This window comes from Trichoplusia ni, chromosome 14, assembly GCF_003590095.1.
Source record: "Trichoplusia ni isolate ovarian cell line Hi5 chromosome 14, tn1, whole genome shotgun sequence".
NCBI classification, from domain to species: Eukaryota; Metazoa; Arthropoda; class Insecta; order Lepidoptera; family Noctuidae; genus Trichoplusia; species Trichoplusia ni.
This window is the reverse complement of record NC_039491.1, coordinates 3,068,353-3,088,685: the sequence shown is the minus strand read 5'-3', so window position 1 is coordinate 3,088,685 and position 20,333 is coordinate 3,068,353. Positions and strand designations below refer to the sequence as shown.

At 37.3% G+C, this 20,333-nt stretch overlaps 1 protein-coding gene across 1 annotated transcript; it reads right to left on the bottom strand.

Moving 5' to 3' along the window:
* Positions 1 to 287: 287 nt before the first annotated feature.
* On the bottom strand, positions 288 to 5,293 carry LOC113500835 (xaa-Pro aminopeptidase 1). The gene is made up of 10 exons (XM_026881730.1): positions 4,191 to 5,293; positions 3,569 to 3,775; positions 3,162 to 3,378; positions 2,813 to 3,074; positions 2,323 to 2,578; positions 1,897 to 2,104; positions 1,435 to 1,668; positions 1,187 to 1,258; positions 920 to 1,074; positions 288 to 794 (listed from the first exon to the last, which is right to left on the bottom strand). The coding sequence occupies exons 1-10, from the start codon at positions 4,476 to 4,478 to the stop codon at positions 570 to 572; spliced, it is 2,124 nt and encodes a 707-aa protein (XP_026737531.1). The 5' UTR covers positions 4,479 to 5,293; the 3' UTR covers positions 288 to 569.
* Positions 5,294 to 20,333: the final 15,040 nt, after the last annotated feature.

The window sequence follows — 20,333 nt, the reverse complement described above, 5'->3', positions numbered from 1 at the left end:
GTAAAATACTACTATAAAATACATTCACTCTACCAGCAAGTAATAAATAATTCTCAATTCATTGAAGAAAATTGCTCACAATTCCATTACTAGAAGGCACCATCTCGGATAAACATTCGTACTCAAAAGGCACTCTATGTAACTTTAAGATAGATAAAATACCTTACAATTAAAAATTGCTATCTACTCTACAACAAATCCACTAAGTTTTAAATGTTTTTTATTTAAAAGACTTAAATTAAACACCGCCATGTAATAATGTTTTATAATTTACGATATGTGCTTAAAATGTTGATGGCCTTCTTATATTTTTTTTCTTCTTTCTTAAATACAGTACGTACCTAAAATTATGACAAATCTGTACGGCCATGATAAACCACTTAATTTTTTTTTCGCGATCTTACAGGGGATTAGCACAGAATAAAGTATACTAAAAAATCTTTTTGCCTGATTATGCGAGTATAATGAATGTGCTTACATTAACATTAACTTACATTTTACATTTAGGTAATTTTAAAATTGTCAGTTCAGGTGATACAACTGTCACTGCGTCAATATAAATTATAGTCTCATACTACAACATGGAGGACAGTTATAGCAAGAATTATGTTAGTGACCTTTTGAACAACATTGGGCTCGGCGGAGCTGCTTGTTAGTTTCTTGGCTTTAGATGGCAGTTCGAATGGTATCGTCTTGTTCATCATCCAGTAGTAAACGTCCGTCAGACCTCTTGCCTTCAATTCAGGGCCAACTTCTTTTCTTATTCTGTCGTTGTACCCGTTTAGCCATGTTATCTAGAAAAACAATAAAGACTATTTAAGTTTTGTTTATTTAGAACTCTATTACCAGGCTTTTCCAAGCTGATGTTGCAAAATTATTAAAAATGTCTAAAGATCCTGCTCATGATGCAATACATTACCTCATACTCGGTCAGCAAAGCTTTGTCAATCAACTTGGGATCGTAGGGCAGCAGAGTAGACTCTTTGAACCCTAGGTACCCGTTAGGTCTGGATACCACTTCAAAAATGTTCCCCAGACGGACGCCATATTTACCAGGTTCATACCAACCGGGCTCTGTTATAAATTAGGCAATAATTAGACATTTATTTGCTTGGAATAAATATGATTTATTGTCGATATGAGACATTGCCGGATGTATCAACATAATGATCCCTAGTTAACTTACCAATCGTAATAAAGTATCCTTCTCTTAGGGTGTGCAGATTAGTGTCTTGTCTGTAATCTAGGACTACTGGATCTGTGAATAAATCGGGATCAGCGGTTATTTCCTACTTACGTATTATTTTCTGACCGTTACGTATGTGCAAACGTATGGAGAAATAAAGAAAAACTACCAGCCGATGTAGTTTGCTTTGAATTAAAAATTTAAGATTTTTTACTTGTATATTTGTATTAAGATTGAAGGGTTTCTACCTTCTCTCCTAGCCAGGGCAGCTCCAACCCCATGTCCGGTGGGATGTGGGTAGTCTTGTTTGGCGGCCCACAGCGGCGCGCGTGCCACGGGGTCCGCGTGCGCGGCAGGCAGCGCGGCGGGCGCGCGCAGCCCCGCTAGCGCCGCCATAGACCTCATCACCGTCGTGTACGCGCGCCGCTCGTCCCGTGACGGTGTCCCATAGTGAACAGTGCGAGTTACCACTGTTGTACCCTCTGTTTATATCAATGTTATATTATTTGAAGTTCTCACTGACTCGGAAGTCGAAATGTGGCCTTGTGCTACTTCGAAGAAGAATTTGGTATGACTACTGAACATTATGTCTGTATATAGAGCCACAGACTTCGTATTAACGTTACTTTAGTTAATTCCTTTAACTTACACAACAACCTAGTTAGTAAACGGAAAAGGAAATTTGAGATTTAAAGCTACGAGTAACTGACCATCATACTGCCCCCCAGACTGTATAACGAGGGTAGCGTTCTTGAAGATGCGTCTGTTGGTAACGTTAGTGGCTCTGTAGTCGGGGTCCGCGGCGTTGGCAGCGTATGCCACGCGGGTCTTCATGGAGGGGCCCACGTAGCCCGCCTGCGTCTCTCGGGTGATGTCCACCGTCACCTCCACTGACATCTCGCTGAGACCCGACTTAGTCTGAGATAGAAGTTATTAGTTGTATCATAAAAAATAACCCTATAAATAAGAGTGAGAAGAGAAGTTAGTTGGATATAAAGATGTCTATTTGTTTTCGATATTTCGATTTATCGATAGCTACTGGGTTCTGCCGTATGTCACTTATACTGACGTACTGTTAAGAGGTTTTTAGCAGTATCGAATCAAAAGTTCAAGTCGTACAAGAATTACAACCTCACCTCTAAATAATTCAGTAAAGTGCACATAGCGACGGCATCGCGTAAATGTGCCTTCTTCATGCCTTTGACCTCAGCCTCATTCTTCTGCGCCTTCAGATAAATGATGGGCGAGAGCAGGAACACGCGCTTGGCGGGCGGCACGCTCTGAGCGATGGCAGCTGACGCACCGCGCTGGAAGGTGCCCGCGGCCGGGATCAAGATCTTAGACTCAGGTGCACGGCGTAGCTCCGAGTAGATGGTAGTGTACTCGCTTACTCTAATAAAAAAGAAGTATTTATTTTACAGTTATTCTCTGGTTTATCTACTGATGCGTAATGATTTACTGATGTCATTAATTGATAATTAAAATGGTACCAAAAAAATGTACAGTTTTTTTGACATGAGCAGTTCAAGCCACTACGGAACCCTTTTTGTTGTTCTGTGTCGCAAAAATGTAAGCATCTTAATTTTGATCATATAGTAGTCCATTGAGTCCAATGACGCCACCCACCTCGTACAGTTGTTAGTGACGCAGTTGTACACAGCGAGCGCGTCGCGCACGTGCACGGACAGCTTTCCCGGCGGGACAAAGACGCGCACGTCGCGCATGCTCACCACCACGAAGGCCTTGAGCAGGCGCGCGTAAGGCAGGTCCCGCCCGCGCACGTTCAGCAACCACGCCACCTCATCTAACGCTGTCACGATCAAAGCGTCGGCCCCCACAGAGCGTAATTCGTTTCGGACCGCAGTCACTTTGTCGCGCCAGCTTTCGCCTAGAATTAAGTTGATGTAGTAGATAATCGTTTTGAATCTTAAGAGAAATGCATTAAATGCATTAAAAAAGAAAAAGAAGAATTTACCAGCGTGTTCCATTTCGTAATTTTTTGCAACGGTTTTAGGAAAGTCTGGCCTCCTGCGATCTGGGTCGGGTTCCTCGTTCCAGAGCTGGTCAACCAATGTAGGTATGTGCACTAACTGTAGGCCCTCGCGCTGTAGGGCCGTGGATAGGCCCTGCCATTCTCCTACCGACGTCAAACGAGCGTCGCCGCCTACGCGACCGCTGCGTGCTAACCTCTCCTAAAAAGAGCACAATACTAATGCATCTAGTTAAGCACACGATGGTACACGATATTTCAATACTAATCGGAAAGAGAAATCCTTTTTTTATAAAACTTTTAAAACCGATATTTAATTATTTTGTTACATTAAATTTATATTGCTTCCTCAAAAAAACACATTGATTTCGAAAATTAGGGTTTAAACTCACGGAAATCCACTCGGCGACCGTCGGCTGGCTAGGGTCGTCGGCATCAATGACGAGCCAGGCGCAGGTTAGCATGGTCCTCGCGCGGCGCACGTCGCCGGACGGCACCCACACAGCCGCGCCGCCGTCTGCCAGCACGGCCCCAGTGCCCGCACCATCCCAGCCGCTGATGTACTCCAAGCGACGCTCTGGTTGTAACGGCTCTTCGCTCTGATTAAAAAATAAATAATCCTAAGATGATACTCGCAATTTACGGCCCTTTTAATTACTAACCACTTTTGCTTTTTAAATAGAATAAAATAGATTAGACCAGAGAAATAAGGGATTTTAAAGTCATCAACAAATGATGACGACGAATTAATGATCTCGTGGACATTCTCACATTATGTAGACCCCCAAACGATGAAACATACCCAGATTTGTAATTGTAAAATTACAAACACACGCGTAGAAATTTGTGACTCTACAAAATGTTAACACTATATATATAAAAACAATATAATTTAAAATATTAGCTAATTATCCTGTCCAAAAACGTTAGAGATATGAGATACTATTTGAGGCACACTAATAAATCAAATTGAATGTAATTATAGGTAGAGTTTTTAGATTCTAAAGTTCTTACCAAATGTTCGTCAGTATAGAATATAAGAAAAGCATCAAAGAACGCGTTCATTTGTGTGTAGGCCGGGTTTTTCATAGCGCTGCGAAGCCTGGATAAGGGCGTGGTGATGTCAGTAGCGTCAGCACAGATAGGCGGCGCTGGCACCGTGGGCTGCTCCTGTATGATGGTCAGCGGGACCGGGGACCGAGCCATCATGGATGTCAGAACCGGAGCAGTTGCGGTCGGCATCAAAGGCCCTTGCTGAGACATACGTGCTCCCCAACATACTGAAATAATAAAAAACCTCATTAATTTCTCAAATATAAGTTAATTATTTAAAAAAAGCTTCCGAAATGGCAATTTTTAATGTAGATACTACTTTACAGAGTAAATTATAACTCTACATGACTATAAATTCTTATATCATTTACGTGGAGAACAATTCATGCTGTAGAACGAGACATAAGCAATAAATATAACGTCCCTTTCTCGATTACGATAGCTAAAAAGTTCACGAGAAGGAGAAAGCGGCTAGCGACAGTGGCGTTTGTGGCGCGGGAATGTACCAGGGCAGCATAGGGAATAAGGAGGTTGGCGGGACCAAAAGCTTTCGAAAGCTCATTGGTGCAACAAGGACAACAGACAACGGAATCCACCCTCTCGTTTTAGCCTTGCTCCCGACCGCGGGGTCCTTTTATTTTCATTGTTGGGGGCGTGCCGACCGGCGCGGCGCGGCGCTGTGTTGTATAGCTAACTATGGAGATCTTATTTTGTTAGAGTGACTGCCTGGGTTAAAAAGGTCCTTTATTAAAAAAAAAAACACCATTTGATATGAACTTTTGATTTGTCGCACGTCTGGTTTTTTTAAACCGCAGTACATAGTTTTTTTTTGGCCACGTAGATGTAATTGAAACATACAAGACTCACTTATTCAAGCTATACGTAGCACAGACAGGTATATGAACTTAATCCTCCACATGAGTTCTCTCTTCCAGCAAAGGTCAATGTTCGAGGGGTACCCAAGGGATGTGGATTCTATTGGAATGACGTCAACAACTAGTAGGACTTCAGAAACCACGAAGAAGTACTCTGTCCTTTCCCTTTCATACGAGATATAGGGGTGGAGACTGCTGAGAGTAATAAAATGAAGGATGTAATTTGTTACATTGTAATGGCTAAAATGACGTCAGAAAGCGCTAGGGTAGCATAAGATCGAAGAGTCGTTGTACTACGTTGTATGAAAATTAGTAAACAGCTGTTGTAACACGTTACTTAGAGTAACGACTGAAAATACTTCGTCACGGTTTTTAATTCAGATGTTAAACGTCTAATTTACTTAACGTTTCTTTAAAAAGAACTAATTATGGAATTAAGTTAATTAATGAAGAAGCACTAATTATTGCCATAAAGATAATAAAATAATACAATAACGTATACAATATAAATTTTGCTCGTAAAAATAAAACAAAAGTTACAAAGCATGTAATCGCAAGGATTACTTGGCCTTCTCGATAAAAAATGTAAAAGAAAAATCCCTTAAGGATGGTCCGTTATATTCCCAAAGGGACGAAATATCCTGCGAGGTACCAGGGCGTTATAAGATATAAGAGGTTTAAGTCTGACGCGTCGTCCTGTTCAAGGATACTCAAGGATAAAAGGCAACGACCGTCTGTCGCTGGATCGGCAGCGGCGGCCATTCACTCAGCCAACTACGTACAAACAACATTGATAATGATAATGCACTTCACTGCGATAACTACTACGTACAATTTATAAATATGTGTGAAAACAAAACACTTGCTTTAAATTTAAACAAATTATTTTCAAATAATGAGGGTTCAAGCCAAATTTTCAATTTCAAATAGAAATATTTACTCTACATTCCTACAATTTAGTAAGAAATAAAGGTTTTTAAAGTATTGCATAAGTGCTCTACATTTGTAAATGTAGTTAAGTTTCTAATAAAAGACTTGCTTGATTTCATACACACCTCAAAGAGCACTTCAATTACATTAATTTATATAAATATCGGACAATTAGGACTAATTAAAAAAGACAAAGAACACATATTATGTGATAAACATGTTTATCTCGTTTCTACAAACAAAGGATCGGGACGGCTCTACATTTCATTTAATTCGTCCCTTGTGACGTACTTCGTCCTTTTGCTTCCTTATTCAATTTTATCAACGTGCGGGAGTGAGAAGACACGATGTAAAAATTGTAAACCTTAAAAATATCGTCCTTACAACGAAAACCTTCTTTCAAATCTTAACGAAAATGTCTATAACATGAAACTATAGTGTTTTAGAGCAGAAATTAAAAAAAGCCTAGCTAGAAAACCTTGTTATCTCTACAATGTGCTTATTGAGAAGGCACAATAACAATAATAATCTTTATTGTTTGTCGCCAAAAAGTCATTGTTACGTAAAAAATGCGTGTGCGTAAGGACAATGGTTTGCCCCCTTTTTATACCAGGGTACTATGGGTTGCAGGGAGGCTGCAGCTTCCGAATAGCCGCCGTCACGGCCGCGTCACGTTGTGCGGGTGTGGGGTGCTGTGTAGGCAGGCCCGGCCTTTGTTGTGAACAAGGTAAAGCTGTGTGTGTTACCCGACAAAGTAAAAAGATAAGGCAAATGTAATTGAAATACTTTTTGTTTTTCAAATATAAAAAGTGGCTTATTTTGTTAGTGAACAACACTAACGACCAAAGGACTCCTCCTAATGGGACAAAACTACATTAAAAAACAATTGAATTTGGCAAATGTCAATCGATGGTAGCTTTTTCTTAAAGCTCGTCATCCCTAATTATCATAGTAGATTTTTTCCGATGGGAAAAAGTATTTTTATTTTCTCGTGTTATGACGTCAACTTTGACTAGGTTGTCAGAACATGGTAGGAGGTTATTCCGCAGGTACAAAGTTTGGAAGGGTGTTTTTTTATATTCAACTTTCAAGTGACAACGGGCGGGCTGCTCTTAAATTTTATTTATTTATCTTGTTTTGTTATCTGATTCAATTAATGAAACAATAAAGCTTTAATATAAAAAACGCATAAGTAATATATTTTTTGCAAAATATAAGTATTAAGTTAATATAACCACTTAAACAATAATAACGTACAAACATTACTAACTAACAAATAACTTGGCAATATTAGCATTGCAAAAGCAACGTTAGTTCATTGAACGTAACCCGTTCGCGTCAAAGGTGGATCGTTTACTAGGAGCGCCTAACTTGATAGAAGGTGTTCGGTATTCAGCCTAAGTAATAGGTGCTTATTGCATATGAGAAGGTGTACTATGACGTCACGTTTTCAACTAGCTCACCGATGCATGTGTCTAACATGCATCTTTTTAAGTATTGATCTAAAAATAGCGAAACGATAGTTAAAAAACCTGTAGGTACTATAAAAATTGAATGTCGTTTTAACATTGCATATATAGATTTCAAATAAAATGTAAATTAAATTATCATGGTGACAAAAATGCGTAAACACATGATACAATGTATCAGGAATTCATAAAGTAAAGAAGATAACTTGTTTGTATCGCTTTTTAACATAACATAATTTATTATTTACTTTGTTACTTTTGTTATGAGTTTTTGACGTCAATAGGCTTTAATCCAGACACGCCTGGATCACTAGGACTGACATAAAAAAATGCTTTAGTTGGACATCTATATAAGCTTGGATTACTCCTAATAGAGCAAAATAATAGTCAACAGTTGATTGTTTTGCGCGTTTTCGTGAAACCAAACTCTACCTTTTTGATTGCACCATTTTTCACGGTTCGATCACGATCTAAAATCGTTCTCTCACCGTCTACTTTTTACTGTATTGGATAAAACTCTATAGTATCTATGTGCAGTTTATAATGGAAAAAATTATTATTATTGGTGTAAGCCAACAATTCATTGAATTAATCCGCACAGACATGCATGGAACATTTCTTTGAGTCACTAGTGTGGAGCTACAAAAGTAAAAATAATTTATCTGTGTTAGTAAACACACAGGCGTGAGGCAATGCATACAGCGGCAATGTGAAAGACAGAGAACGACTTCGAGAACCACATTGTCTGCCCTCTACGATAATTTGGTCTCTTTCCCCTCTACGCTTCCCTACAAGTGCAACGAACGTACGTTGGAGGGAAACAGAGGGATCTGAGCGTGCAGTAAACTACAGTTCATGTTACGTTGGTCGGTGGTGTAATGAAGGGCAATGCACCTCTTCGGCCGGCTGCGGGCCTGGTGTACTAGTCAGTGTTGACGCATGTCACTGCGTCACGGGGCGTGTGCGACGGCGCAGACAGCGGCTGTTACTGTACGCTTACAACCACGACTCTGCTTGTGTTGTGCCTCCGAAGATAGGTTCATTGTTCATCGCGCGTGGCTGTGTCACTTTACACATGTGTGCATTACACGTGTTTCATACTCGTGTTCTGTATGAATTGTTTTAGTACTGTAATTCTTTAAATAAATTATTTTAGTAAGGTATAGTTGTTATTCAAGAACACATCTGGTTTATTTTAATTACTACTTTAAGGTTTCCGCCTGCCCCAAAAATTTCCGATTTGAATACATTACCACCAAATGAAAAACACTGTAGCTCCTAACTACACACATGTCCTTAATTAATAACATTTACCGTACTTAATAATTTTGTTATAGTAGTGTGTGAGATCACGCACGACCACGTGTCAGAAAGGGTTGCACATGTGGGCTATTAGTACCAGGGTAGCATAAACGGGGTGGAGGCTCTTCACACACGTGTGTCGTCAGTGTGTAGTCAGCTGTTGACGTGAGGGGTGTGGAAATGTGCGTGGGTTGGGGCGCGTGTGCAAACTCTACATATACCGTCGTATTTATACTACGTAGGGCAAACCTCTACTAACGCTGTAGCAAAGCTCTATATGCGATGACGTCATACTGCCAAAGTCGTGAATGAAATCATTCGTAGCAGCTGCTACGAAATCGTTCGAACTTGATGTTATAGATATTTCTTGCAAAAAAGAAATTAATAATTTAAATCAGTTTTTATTTTATTTTAAACTCTCCGACATCATAATAACACAGTTGAGAGGTAGAGTCGGTAGCTCTATGAAAATTATGTGTTTATTGTATACTTAGAACCAAGATGGTTAAAAACATCAGAATTACAAGAACATTGCCTTGTTCATATTTTTGTCGACTTAGAACATGTGAAAAGAGTATGGTAATAGTATTTACTGTATTTCTAAAACCTCTAGTAACTTCAGTTAACCTACGAACTCTACATTTGTAAAGTAATTGTTAACTTTTACCCGAGCCATACCGAGTGAAGAAATATTTTTGTTGGAATTCGTACAGCCGCTTTCAAATCATGTTTGCCTGGTACATGGGATTCAAGTGAGGCCATCTTTGTCGGAATGTCGCTAGAGAAAAATAACTCTTGTTCGGGGAAATTTTTCTTTGGTTCTAGCTATAATTTTCTTTATTCTGTTAATTACAGAACGTCATGAGGTACTTTAATTATTGTCTTGAAGGCTTATCTATAGTTTATTATTAAACATGTTTAAGCATATAATACACATTTTATGAAACACTTTATCATACTTTTTCATTTAATAAATAAATAAATATTTATTTAAATAAATCAATTTATTTCTTTATCCACTTTCCACATATTTTTGTTATTTTTAACAATTATATAAATTATAGCTATTCTATTGTTTAAACACAGTTTCCAAGTTTCATTATGTATTTTGCTACTTTAGGTTAGCAAGTTGTTCGATAAACATTATTTCCTCCGTAAACCACCAATAAGTCAAATAATAAAATAATTGAAATATGTATATGTAGGTGTAACAACAGTGGCTTGTAGCTTCGTTCTGTTTCAAGACTTATAAAAACGTTCGGAACAGTAAAATGTCTCGTATAAAGGTTCAGTATCAAAGCCCTTTCTGCGCCTCCTACCTACTTATGTGCGCCTGGTACACAAAGTCATTGGGAGTGACATGCCCATTATTTCTCACTACAAAGAAGCCCCGTCTGTCATTTACACCTTCTTCGAGGGCTCCAGGCGGGCCCTTTTTAATAATTTACATTTTTAATTACTGTTAATTATGGAGATTTCTTCTTAGAAACAAAATTATGACCGTGATTACCGTGGTTAATTTCTTAATCCATTGGTTAAAAGTTAGGTGTGAAGGCATATCAAATGAAAATGTCCAAAAATTAAACAACTGCATTCTTTACACACCCCTATTATTATTAGTCATTACAAATAATAAACTGTTTGTTGTCAAATAAAATATTATCGGGGAGCCCTTTAAATTATTTATAATATAACACAGATTACTAGGCTCGCAAAGACTTTAAGAGTATGAAAGGGCCGTCGTAAGGGCCTGTCGAATTCTTGGTTTGGCTTACGCATTGGGCGTGGCCTTTTCAACCAATCAGGTTGTAGCAACTTACGCAAGAAGCTACGCACGCCGTCGAACCCTTTTGTACATACCTACAGTACGGACTCTCTTTTTTCTAAAACGGCGTTTGCCGTTTATTTCAAGTAGATTTTTTTTTAATTATTACAATATTAATAAGCTTTCTAAAGAATAAATGCAAAATCAGCTACAAAATACATAATTGTTTTGAAGAAAAGGAATACATTCAGGCACGAATAAAATCCTAAAATAAGGTCTAAACGAGAATCTGATGTTAGACAATATCTTCTGTTTTAAACACCATATTAATTTAATCATCGCAGGCTTAGGTATATGTAGGTACTGTATAGGTAAAAGTATTTTCAAAATAGGTCATGAAAACATTACATGCTCCAGAAAATCTTAATTCGGAATCCAGATCTCATTACAGAGGTTACAATATTATTTTAGACTCCATTTAATATAGAATGCTTGTAGACGCTTCAAGTGACAAAATATTTTTTTGGGCTATTTTATTTGTTGGAAAACAAACTTTTACGATTCCATGCTTATATGGTTTACGATTCCATTAAAATGCAGACAGACACAGAACAGAGTAAATACGAAACACACGTAGCCAAGAAATATTAAACAACTTATACCTATGTAAGTATGCACGCGATACGTCAACATTCACTTAAATCTACGAATACTAGCGTAAATACGACGCCTGTAGAATAGACGTATGTAGACATACACATTACATCGCACACATAATAATTCGCATGTAGTTCAGAAACACATGAACAGTTTTTGTCTGTGTGCTTGTGTGTATGACACCGGCGGCCATGACACGTGCACAAGGGGTGTATTGTACACGGTAGTCAGAGTCCAGAAGAGGTTAAATTAACCCCCTATTACTAAATCTAGTTTAGATTCTATAACTATCTCTTGGTCCTATCTATCCTTAATGTACCTAACCAATTTTATCAGATTTTATTATGAAAGCTGCGCCCGCAATTTGCCGAATCGGATCCAAGTCAAGTCCCCTAAAAATGTTATTTTGATAAAAAAAGTCTCACATTTTGTTAAATAAGTATTTTTTGAAAGGTACAGCGACGAAAACACTCTGCTTCAATCGTCATAGTGTATCACGCCTACAGATGCTTGTATTAATAAAATTGACTGGCATATGTGCAATATTTATAAGTAATAAGCCACAAACAAGTTCTAAGAGCATCACCATATTTTCGCGTCCATGTTTAAAACATTCTCCTTAGATATATAAATAAATATATTCTACAGAGATCTTACTAAAAGGGAGAGATTACTGCTAAAGTGAGAGGACATGTAGCGCGCTAGCACTTGCCTAACGTGAACCAGAAGAACCTAACCTATGCGTATTGACTATGCCCCTGACTAGATTTTCAATTAACTGACCTTTTTATCTTTTTGTAACTTTTCTTAAGTCAAATAGCTAGAATTTGATCATACACGAAACTTAAACAAAGTTATTGGAAGAACCAATTTACTTAGAATTGTACCTAAAAGATAAACTATTTCATTACCGTAATTAATAGCATACCATATCGTAAGCATAAGTTCACATTGTGGAATGCAACAAACGTATTGAGTATTGAGTAAGCTGCTATTTAAAATAAAGTGTAGGTATGTTAAAGAAAAACATATTTATTTACTTAAAAATATATTTAATACATAATTATAATGTTATTAACTTTACACTAAGTAGAGTCTGCGTACAATTTATTAGTACCACCGCGTAGGACCGAGCCCTGCCTCTGAAATCCGAGCAAACTCTTTACCGACTCTGCGCGCCTAGTACACTTGTGCGCGGTGTTGCTGCAGATCCGACCCCCGGCAACTAAGATGGCTGCCGAAGGGAAAGAGTTATATGGGAATATGATGAAAAAGGAAAACTATTAACACTGAAACTGTCACCCTGAAACTAGTGCGAAAATGGTTTACCTTAAAACTATACAAATTAACAGAATATATTAAATTAACAATGTTTCAGTTTTTGCTTATATGCAATACTTCAAAGGGGAATAATCTGTGTTCTATAAATCCCGGATGAAATCCGGAAGGGGACGGATCCAAACCGGAAATCCTTTCAGTAAGTGCTAGGGCAGCAGGAAGTGAAAGCGGTGTCGCGGTCGTGTGCTGAAAATCAATATCCGGTCAGGGTAAGAAGAATACCTATAGCCTAGATAGTCAAAGAAATCTTTAAATATCAAATTCTTCATTTTAGGAAAAGCAAAACGTAATTAACTGTGGTATCAAGAAACATAATTAGCATTCAATTTAAATCAACATTATTTTTTAATGCCAATTAAACTAAAATACCAATTAGGCTAAGGGTGTCCCTTCATGAGCAACCGTTGTCGATATTTCTTTTCAAAGTTTGATTATTGGAAACGTATCGGCAATCGCCGATAATGTCGATCCGTTCGGAAAACACCAAGGCATCATGGGTGCAGAGGAGGCTCGCTGACCAGAAATCGATATCCCATTAATACGTGTTCGAAGCTATAGGGCTCGGTATATTGGTTTGGGGGAGCAGGTGAAAGGGAACGTGAGGGATAGATGCATTTGGGATGAGGCGGGACCAAGCTCCCCGAGATGCCGGAAACACGCATGCGCGAATACAGCTTGTTTCATTCAAACTTTTGGCGACTTTTTAACTTGTAACGATGTATTTAAATAATTATAACTAACAGCTTAATACGTTACTGTTTGAGATCTGAAAGAAATTAGTACTTTCCGGCTTGTAAAAAGCTTTTCACATATAAGTATAAGAAAAAAGTAGAGTCCGAAGCATGATAATTATGTGTAGGTAATTATTTTAATTCGGAATCTTCTTTTTTTCTCCCTTTATGTGTAAAATGCAAGCTCTAAACGGGAATTAAGTATTTGAGTTATAGTTATAAGTTAAAAAATAAGTATGGTAAACATTTATAAGTATGTAGTTGATAGTGAAACAGGAAAAACTAAGTAAGTCTCTATCTGCCTACAACTTATATGTAATACCACATAAGTCGGTAGGTACTGATGCAACATAAAGCCCTTAAAATTACTAACAACAAGAACTTTAATCGTGGCTTCTTTTCTCCTGATCATAACCAAAAGAATGAGTGAGATAAAAATATGTTCCAAAGTTCAACGCATTAAAACAAAGGCAAATAAAAGCATTTAACTCGACATAACCAAAAAAGCAATGTCGTTTCTTCCATAAAAAGTTCAACAAAGGAATCTCAGAGCAAAAAATAAAAGAGAAGTGACATAATGATATGCGTAATTAGAGCAAAGAAGTAACAGGACAACATATTCGGTAGGTACCAGAGTGAACCGAGTAAGGATAAGGGCACGAAGGACTTCGTTACCGCGACTCGGAGGCTCGGCTCTAACGCCGGGAATAGTGCCCTTGCTCCTCGGCTTGTCGCTATGGCGCAAGTATGCGGCCACAATGCCGCCAAGTGCCATCTATTTCCCTTCCTGAAAGCTCGCAATCTAGTCCTACCAGGGCAACATAAACGAGAGCGGCTATTCCGGAGCGCGAATGTTTCATCCCCCAAGGTAGGCGGAGAAATGCGCGCGCGTGGGTGTTGTAATGGAAACGGTGTTGCCCATCTACCAGTAACCTATAAGCTGTAGAAGGTGTAAGTTGCTTTCGAAACGAGCGACAACGGCTACTTACCAAACTCGCATATGGCGGGCCATTACAGGGTTTAACATAATGGATATTAACGTAACGTTACATGCCCTACATTTTTTTTTAGATCATTCTAGTTATTGGTAACAGTTGTATAAAAATGTGCATGAAATACAAAAACTGATTCTCAAAACATCCTGAGAATTCGCATCGAGTTCTTTTTGTTACTGTTTTCAGATGTTAAATTTAGAATATTATTTGGAAAAAACTTAATCAACAAGATCTTAAGACGTAAATAGACACATAACAAAACGCAACGCTTCAACTAGCTGCAGTAAATCTAAATCATTATCGCTGTACCGCACTTTAAAATAATTATTTACAAGAAGTATGACAGGCAGGCGGAGTGGTCAGTGCTGTAAGTGTGCCATGGTCGTGTCTGTTTGTCTGTCTGGTTGCCAAGTGGCCGGCGTGGTGGGCTGAGTCGCGCGGCCATGCCACCAGGCGCACAGCCGGCCGAGGCGGTGTTCCCTGCAATTGCATTCAACAAGAGTGCATTCACCGCACTGCACTCGGTTAAGTTTGCTCACTTTACGCGGCCCAGCTGATAACTGTAGACGCTTTTAATGTTCATACTAACACAGTCATAAGTATCTTGCTACATATCTCACTTATTGCTCAAAATAACACATAATGAGCAACATCATTAAGGTTTTTCAAAATGTAGAGTCGGACAAAACTAATTATTCTTAGAATATATTACAACATCAATTTTCCTTAATATTAACAAGTAACAAGTTTGAAATCAATTTGGATAAATTCTTAAATAAGAAGATCATTAAAATTTACAGGCCATTATATTTTTATGATAATTTTAATTTCTAAGAATCATTAACAGCTGTTTTTTTTAGTGAAAATTTTTAAGCTTTCAAACATTCTAATAGATAACTTTAACAATTTAATAACAATTACAAAAGCAATTAAATATTGCCATTAATTACCAGTAATAGTCATATATTTTTTAGTGAAAACCTTGTTTTAGTAAGCGGAACATCAAAATATTTCATCGAAGATGTTTTTGATATTACGTCGAATTAAGTACGGTAATTTGCTTAACACAATCCACAATTTCGTTGCTTTCAAAATTATCATAAGTATATCGTCAATATACCGCAGCGGGTGCGGCGAGGTGAGCATTATTTTAGCAAGGGGTGAACCCCGATACATCCGTAAATAATATTATGTTAGTACATTATATGAAAATGTTACTGACTCAATTACTCAATACTCAATACTTTATTTGCTCTTCACAATGTATAAAGGTCTCCAAAGGATAATAGTAACAATTGTGAAACCTATCGGTCACGGCAAAAGTAAAACAAAAGCAAAACTACGACTAAATTTGTTCTTAATTATAATGAGATATAGTTAAAATATAACTACAAATATATAGTTGTGTGCTTACTTACTATTAATATTGTTTTTTCTCTAACATATAAACTTAAAATTAATCTATTTTGTCATTAAAAAATTCTTGCACACTATAATAATATTTACTAAGTAAAATATTCTTAAGCTTATATATAAATATTCTTAGTTTTTTTTCATTTCGGAAGGATTCAGGAAGCTTGTTGTATATTTTAATAGACATGACAAGAGGGCTAGTAGAGAGTATGTGTAATCGGGATGCATTTGGAGCATTTTTTTTTTAAATCTATAGAATTTGATTAAAGCACTTTAAACCAACTGTTAAAATGTTTAAGCTAACAACAACACAATTACTAAATTAGTGAAATTTAATAACGGACAAGCAATCTGGCCGGGGTTTATGGGTCATCAGAATCGTGGCGGCGCAACCCTTCACTAATAAAGTAAGACAATGGGCATCATTTGTCACCGCGCCCCCTCCCCCGCCACCCCGACTTCACCCCTCGGACCAAGGGCCGGTCGCGACCTCGATATGTGTCACAACTATGCGATTCAGCCTTACCCTACAATCCCGGCCACTTAATTACCTTTATTTAGTCATTAGGGCTAACCTTTAACGTTTTGAGAACAGAATTTAATTTTGCGAACACTATACCTAGGTAATAATCCACATTTAAGCACGTTTTACATTTTAGTACAACTTATTAAAATTATTTAAAACTTAAGTTTTTTGTCTATGTGAATGTTATCTGCATGTTTTTTTTGTATTGATAAGTGTGTACTAACATAAATTTTTGATTAGCTTTAATTCAAAAACTAATAATACCGAGAAGTCATGAGTCTCTGTGATGCAAGGGATGACGGTTACGGTAGTCGTGTTATTTTTCAGAAAACCAGTTCATGTTTATACATTTTTTTTAAATTGAATATTTCAAGTACTGAACTAATAGTGCATTTTACTTTACTAATTAACTTTTGTAAATCCAGCAGAGTTAGCGTTAAACAGGTTAGTGGGACGTTGTCAGAGCGGAACGAGTTTATGGGGCGCGGCGAGGCCTTTGCGAAGCAAGCCTTCGCTGCGATGCTACCCTAGTAGATATTTCTTTTTATGGTCTACGGATAAATGTCAGGGGAGTGCCCGGCGCGCCTAGAACCCCGTGCGTTATGACTTTTAGCCTTACGCGCCTACTATAAAAAGAAAAGCCATCTTTTTCCCAATCGTTAAACCCTGATTGACCATGGAAATTGTTAGGAGTTTATTGTTGACGTGACCTTTCCTGTTATAGATTATTTCATCTCGTTAAATTTTTGTTAGATGTGTATAGGGAAACAGCAAACTTGCACATTATGTCCTAAGTAACGATGATAATCAAATATGTTTGAAAAGTAAATTAAAACCTCTTTAATATTTCTTTATTCTCGGAATCCTATACTTTATCTTTATCTTCAAAGTTTTAAAGCCAATCAAAAAGAACTTATTCAACCTCTACACAAGTTCGTTCTCACACACACTAACACATCTTCACTTGTAAATCCCGTCGGATTCCTCACGGATTTTAATATCTTCGGTTGTCATGTTCTCCTAATAAAAAGGACCCATCAGCATCCCGTATTTCTCACGCTCGCACCCGCGTAGCCTCCAGCATCCCTTTTCTATCTCTTTCCTTTCCTGGGACGCGCCGCTCGCACGCATTACCTTATTCCGTGGGAATAACAGATGATCACGACACTTGCACATTGTAAAGAGGCTGTTTAACGGGTCTTGTGGAATTTCACTACAATATGAATAAAAAAATCTTTTTACAGACGCATTCTATGAATGCACGATAGGTGTCCTTTTTAAAGGCATTTAAAAAGGTTTTTTTGTCATTTCATTTTTCAATGAAATGTGAATTCATCCGCTACGGATGAATGCGTATTCGCAAAAATGAATTTATATGTTTTCGTAAAAAGAATTTGAAATAGATTTGACGTTTTAATTATTACATTCCCTGTTTTATGGGAAGAAGGATGTAACTGAAAAAAATCACAATGCGCTATCCTACATTGCCGTAGCTTTGTGGATCAAGGATTCGTACAGGGAATATATATTATTTGCAAGTTGGTAACATGCACTAATTTTCCTCATGTATTCTACCAATATTGCCGAGGGATACTTAAAATAAAATAGGAAAAAAATACATAAGATTTCAACAGTATTTTGCTTTATAAATAGTTATTCTCCTAAATGGTACGTCCGTTTAAATTATGTGTAATCTGGCTAAGTACCTTTCTAATAATGTTCGCATGAACCTCATGCGTTATGGCGTGTTAACATGCGAATAGAATGAAAATAAAAGTTTTATCTTCATGGGTTAATTATTTTATAATTTATTATGATAAAAAGACATGTCTGACCTTTATAACGAGTCTGTGTCAAACAAGATAAACATTCCAACAATAATCTGATTTGCGGGAATCGAACCTAGGAGTCGCGCAGTGCAGTGAATATTGTGTGTAGGGTTAGCTTACTGGGGTTTGTTGCAACTATAATTGAGAAATACACAGGGATGTTTTGTGCAAATAAATAACAAGTAAGCTGTGTGTCTAAAAAACTACGAATTGCATCATAATATTGAATAAAAATTGCATTTTAAATTTATTCAAATCTCATAAAATACCTATTTTTTTATCATGAACGTGTTCTAGTCATTGGATCCATAAACTGGGCTGCTTTTGTAAGACGACTAAAAAATCAGCGTGTATAAAGGAAAACGGCTGACTTGACAGGCAGTAAAAATACAGCCGTTTATACAGAGTTCCCATTTTTAAGACTAAGTTTGAACTGGCCTTATGCTAGTTTTTTTTTACTTTAAGTAAAGAAAATGGGTTGTGTAACACGCTTTTGGCGATTTGAAGTTTATTTTGACTCGCAGTTGGTTATTTGGCTCTACCATACACTTTACTTACGAGCTTTATTCAATCCGCATACTTAACTTTGTCATAGCGAGTCGTATGTGCTAAATGTTTGTTCTGGTGGTTACAAATCTATAATATTATCAATCTAGAGAGTTATTTTTTGTTTGATCGTGCTAATCTCTAGGATTTCAAAAAGTATCGCCCGATTTAAAAAAATACTTTCAGTATTTAATAGGATACATACCATCACGTTTATTAATAGGAGCAAAGCAGTCATGAAAAGTGTTACAAAAATAGGAAGACAAAGAGCTTGTGATATTATACGTATAAACTATATTGGAATTTGTTTTTCAATCAGTACGTAGTAAAGTAGAGCAAGTTGTGTTTAATTTTAGGCCCCTATTTACTGTGCAACGAGATACCGACGTGGACCGGAACTCGTCACCGGAAGTTACCTAAAAGGTTGTGCGGGCTTGACAAGCGTCACGTCCGGGGTTGCATTTTTAATGTAATGTAGGCCAGTATTTTAACGTTAATTATGAATTTATGTTTAAAAATGTAATTAAAGTTTACCATATGAGTTGATTCATTCTATTAAAATGAACCAATTAGTTAAAATTGGATAACTTAGTCGTCTCTTATTTCTAAAATAACTCTGTTTAATTTTATTCCATTTAGATGTCATTATGAATTCGGCACTCAAAATAAAAAGTACCCGGTGAATGATTTGGTCGACAATTTAATTTTCTTGATTTTATAGGAATATGCGACATTTATAAATTTAATTTAACTTGTAGTTGCTGTAGCTAAATATAGTTAATACAAGTTATTTATTTATTATAACTACGATACCGACAGCTAGGAGTAAAACGAATGTTTAATTGGTCTAAATTCATCATCTCTATTGGTAGTCTCGATCTGGCAAGTTGAGACGGCGAACAATGAGTTAGTCTCGACATTTCTTCTCAGAGAGGAAAAGTTGACGTTAGGATGCTCAGACCTACACGTGGGTTTCCAAGCTACGCAGCTTAGGAATGGCTTCAGTTACCGATCCACCGACCGCATAACGATTTAAATTATTAAAAAAAATGATTTACCGGTAATGAATAATTGCACACGAAAACCTTTCGAAAAAGTTTGTACTCGCATTGACTTTAACGTAACATTTATATGTCTATTTACAGTAGATGCTTAATATTACATGGAATAGTCATATAGGGTAGTTGTAGAACTCACCTGGGCCGAATGTGGCTACTGCCAGAATGTGCAGGACTCCCCACATGGTTTGAAGTGACTTGCTGTATATCACTCCAGACTAATGCAAAAACGAATTCAAAGCATGTTCAAAGCTATCAAACTATCACGACGGGGTCAACTACGTATTCAAATAATGATAAATCTCAACGATAATAATGCTTACTTTTAAAACAACATTAATAAATAAATTATTTACTAGAAGAAAATTAAAATAGAAATTAAGTTGTGCTGAAATCAGTTAGGAAGAGTGAAGTCGGTGTGTATCGCGGGGCGCGCTCGTCACTTTGTCAGTCGCTCAACTATTTCAGCAAGCTATCCTGAAAGCTTGGGTTCGCCCCTCGCAACCCCACCACCCTTTGCCGTGGTGGTATAGAATGGGGACAGGGAGCGTCCCACAGCCATAAAGAAAATTGTCTTACTGCGCTGATTGAAACAATATTTGTAGCCTGAAACGGTGTCGCGCAGGTTTCATAGGCGCCTCGTTAACTTGGCTATGCCTACACACTGTAG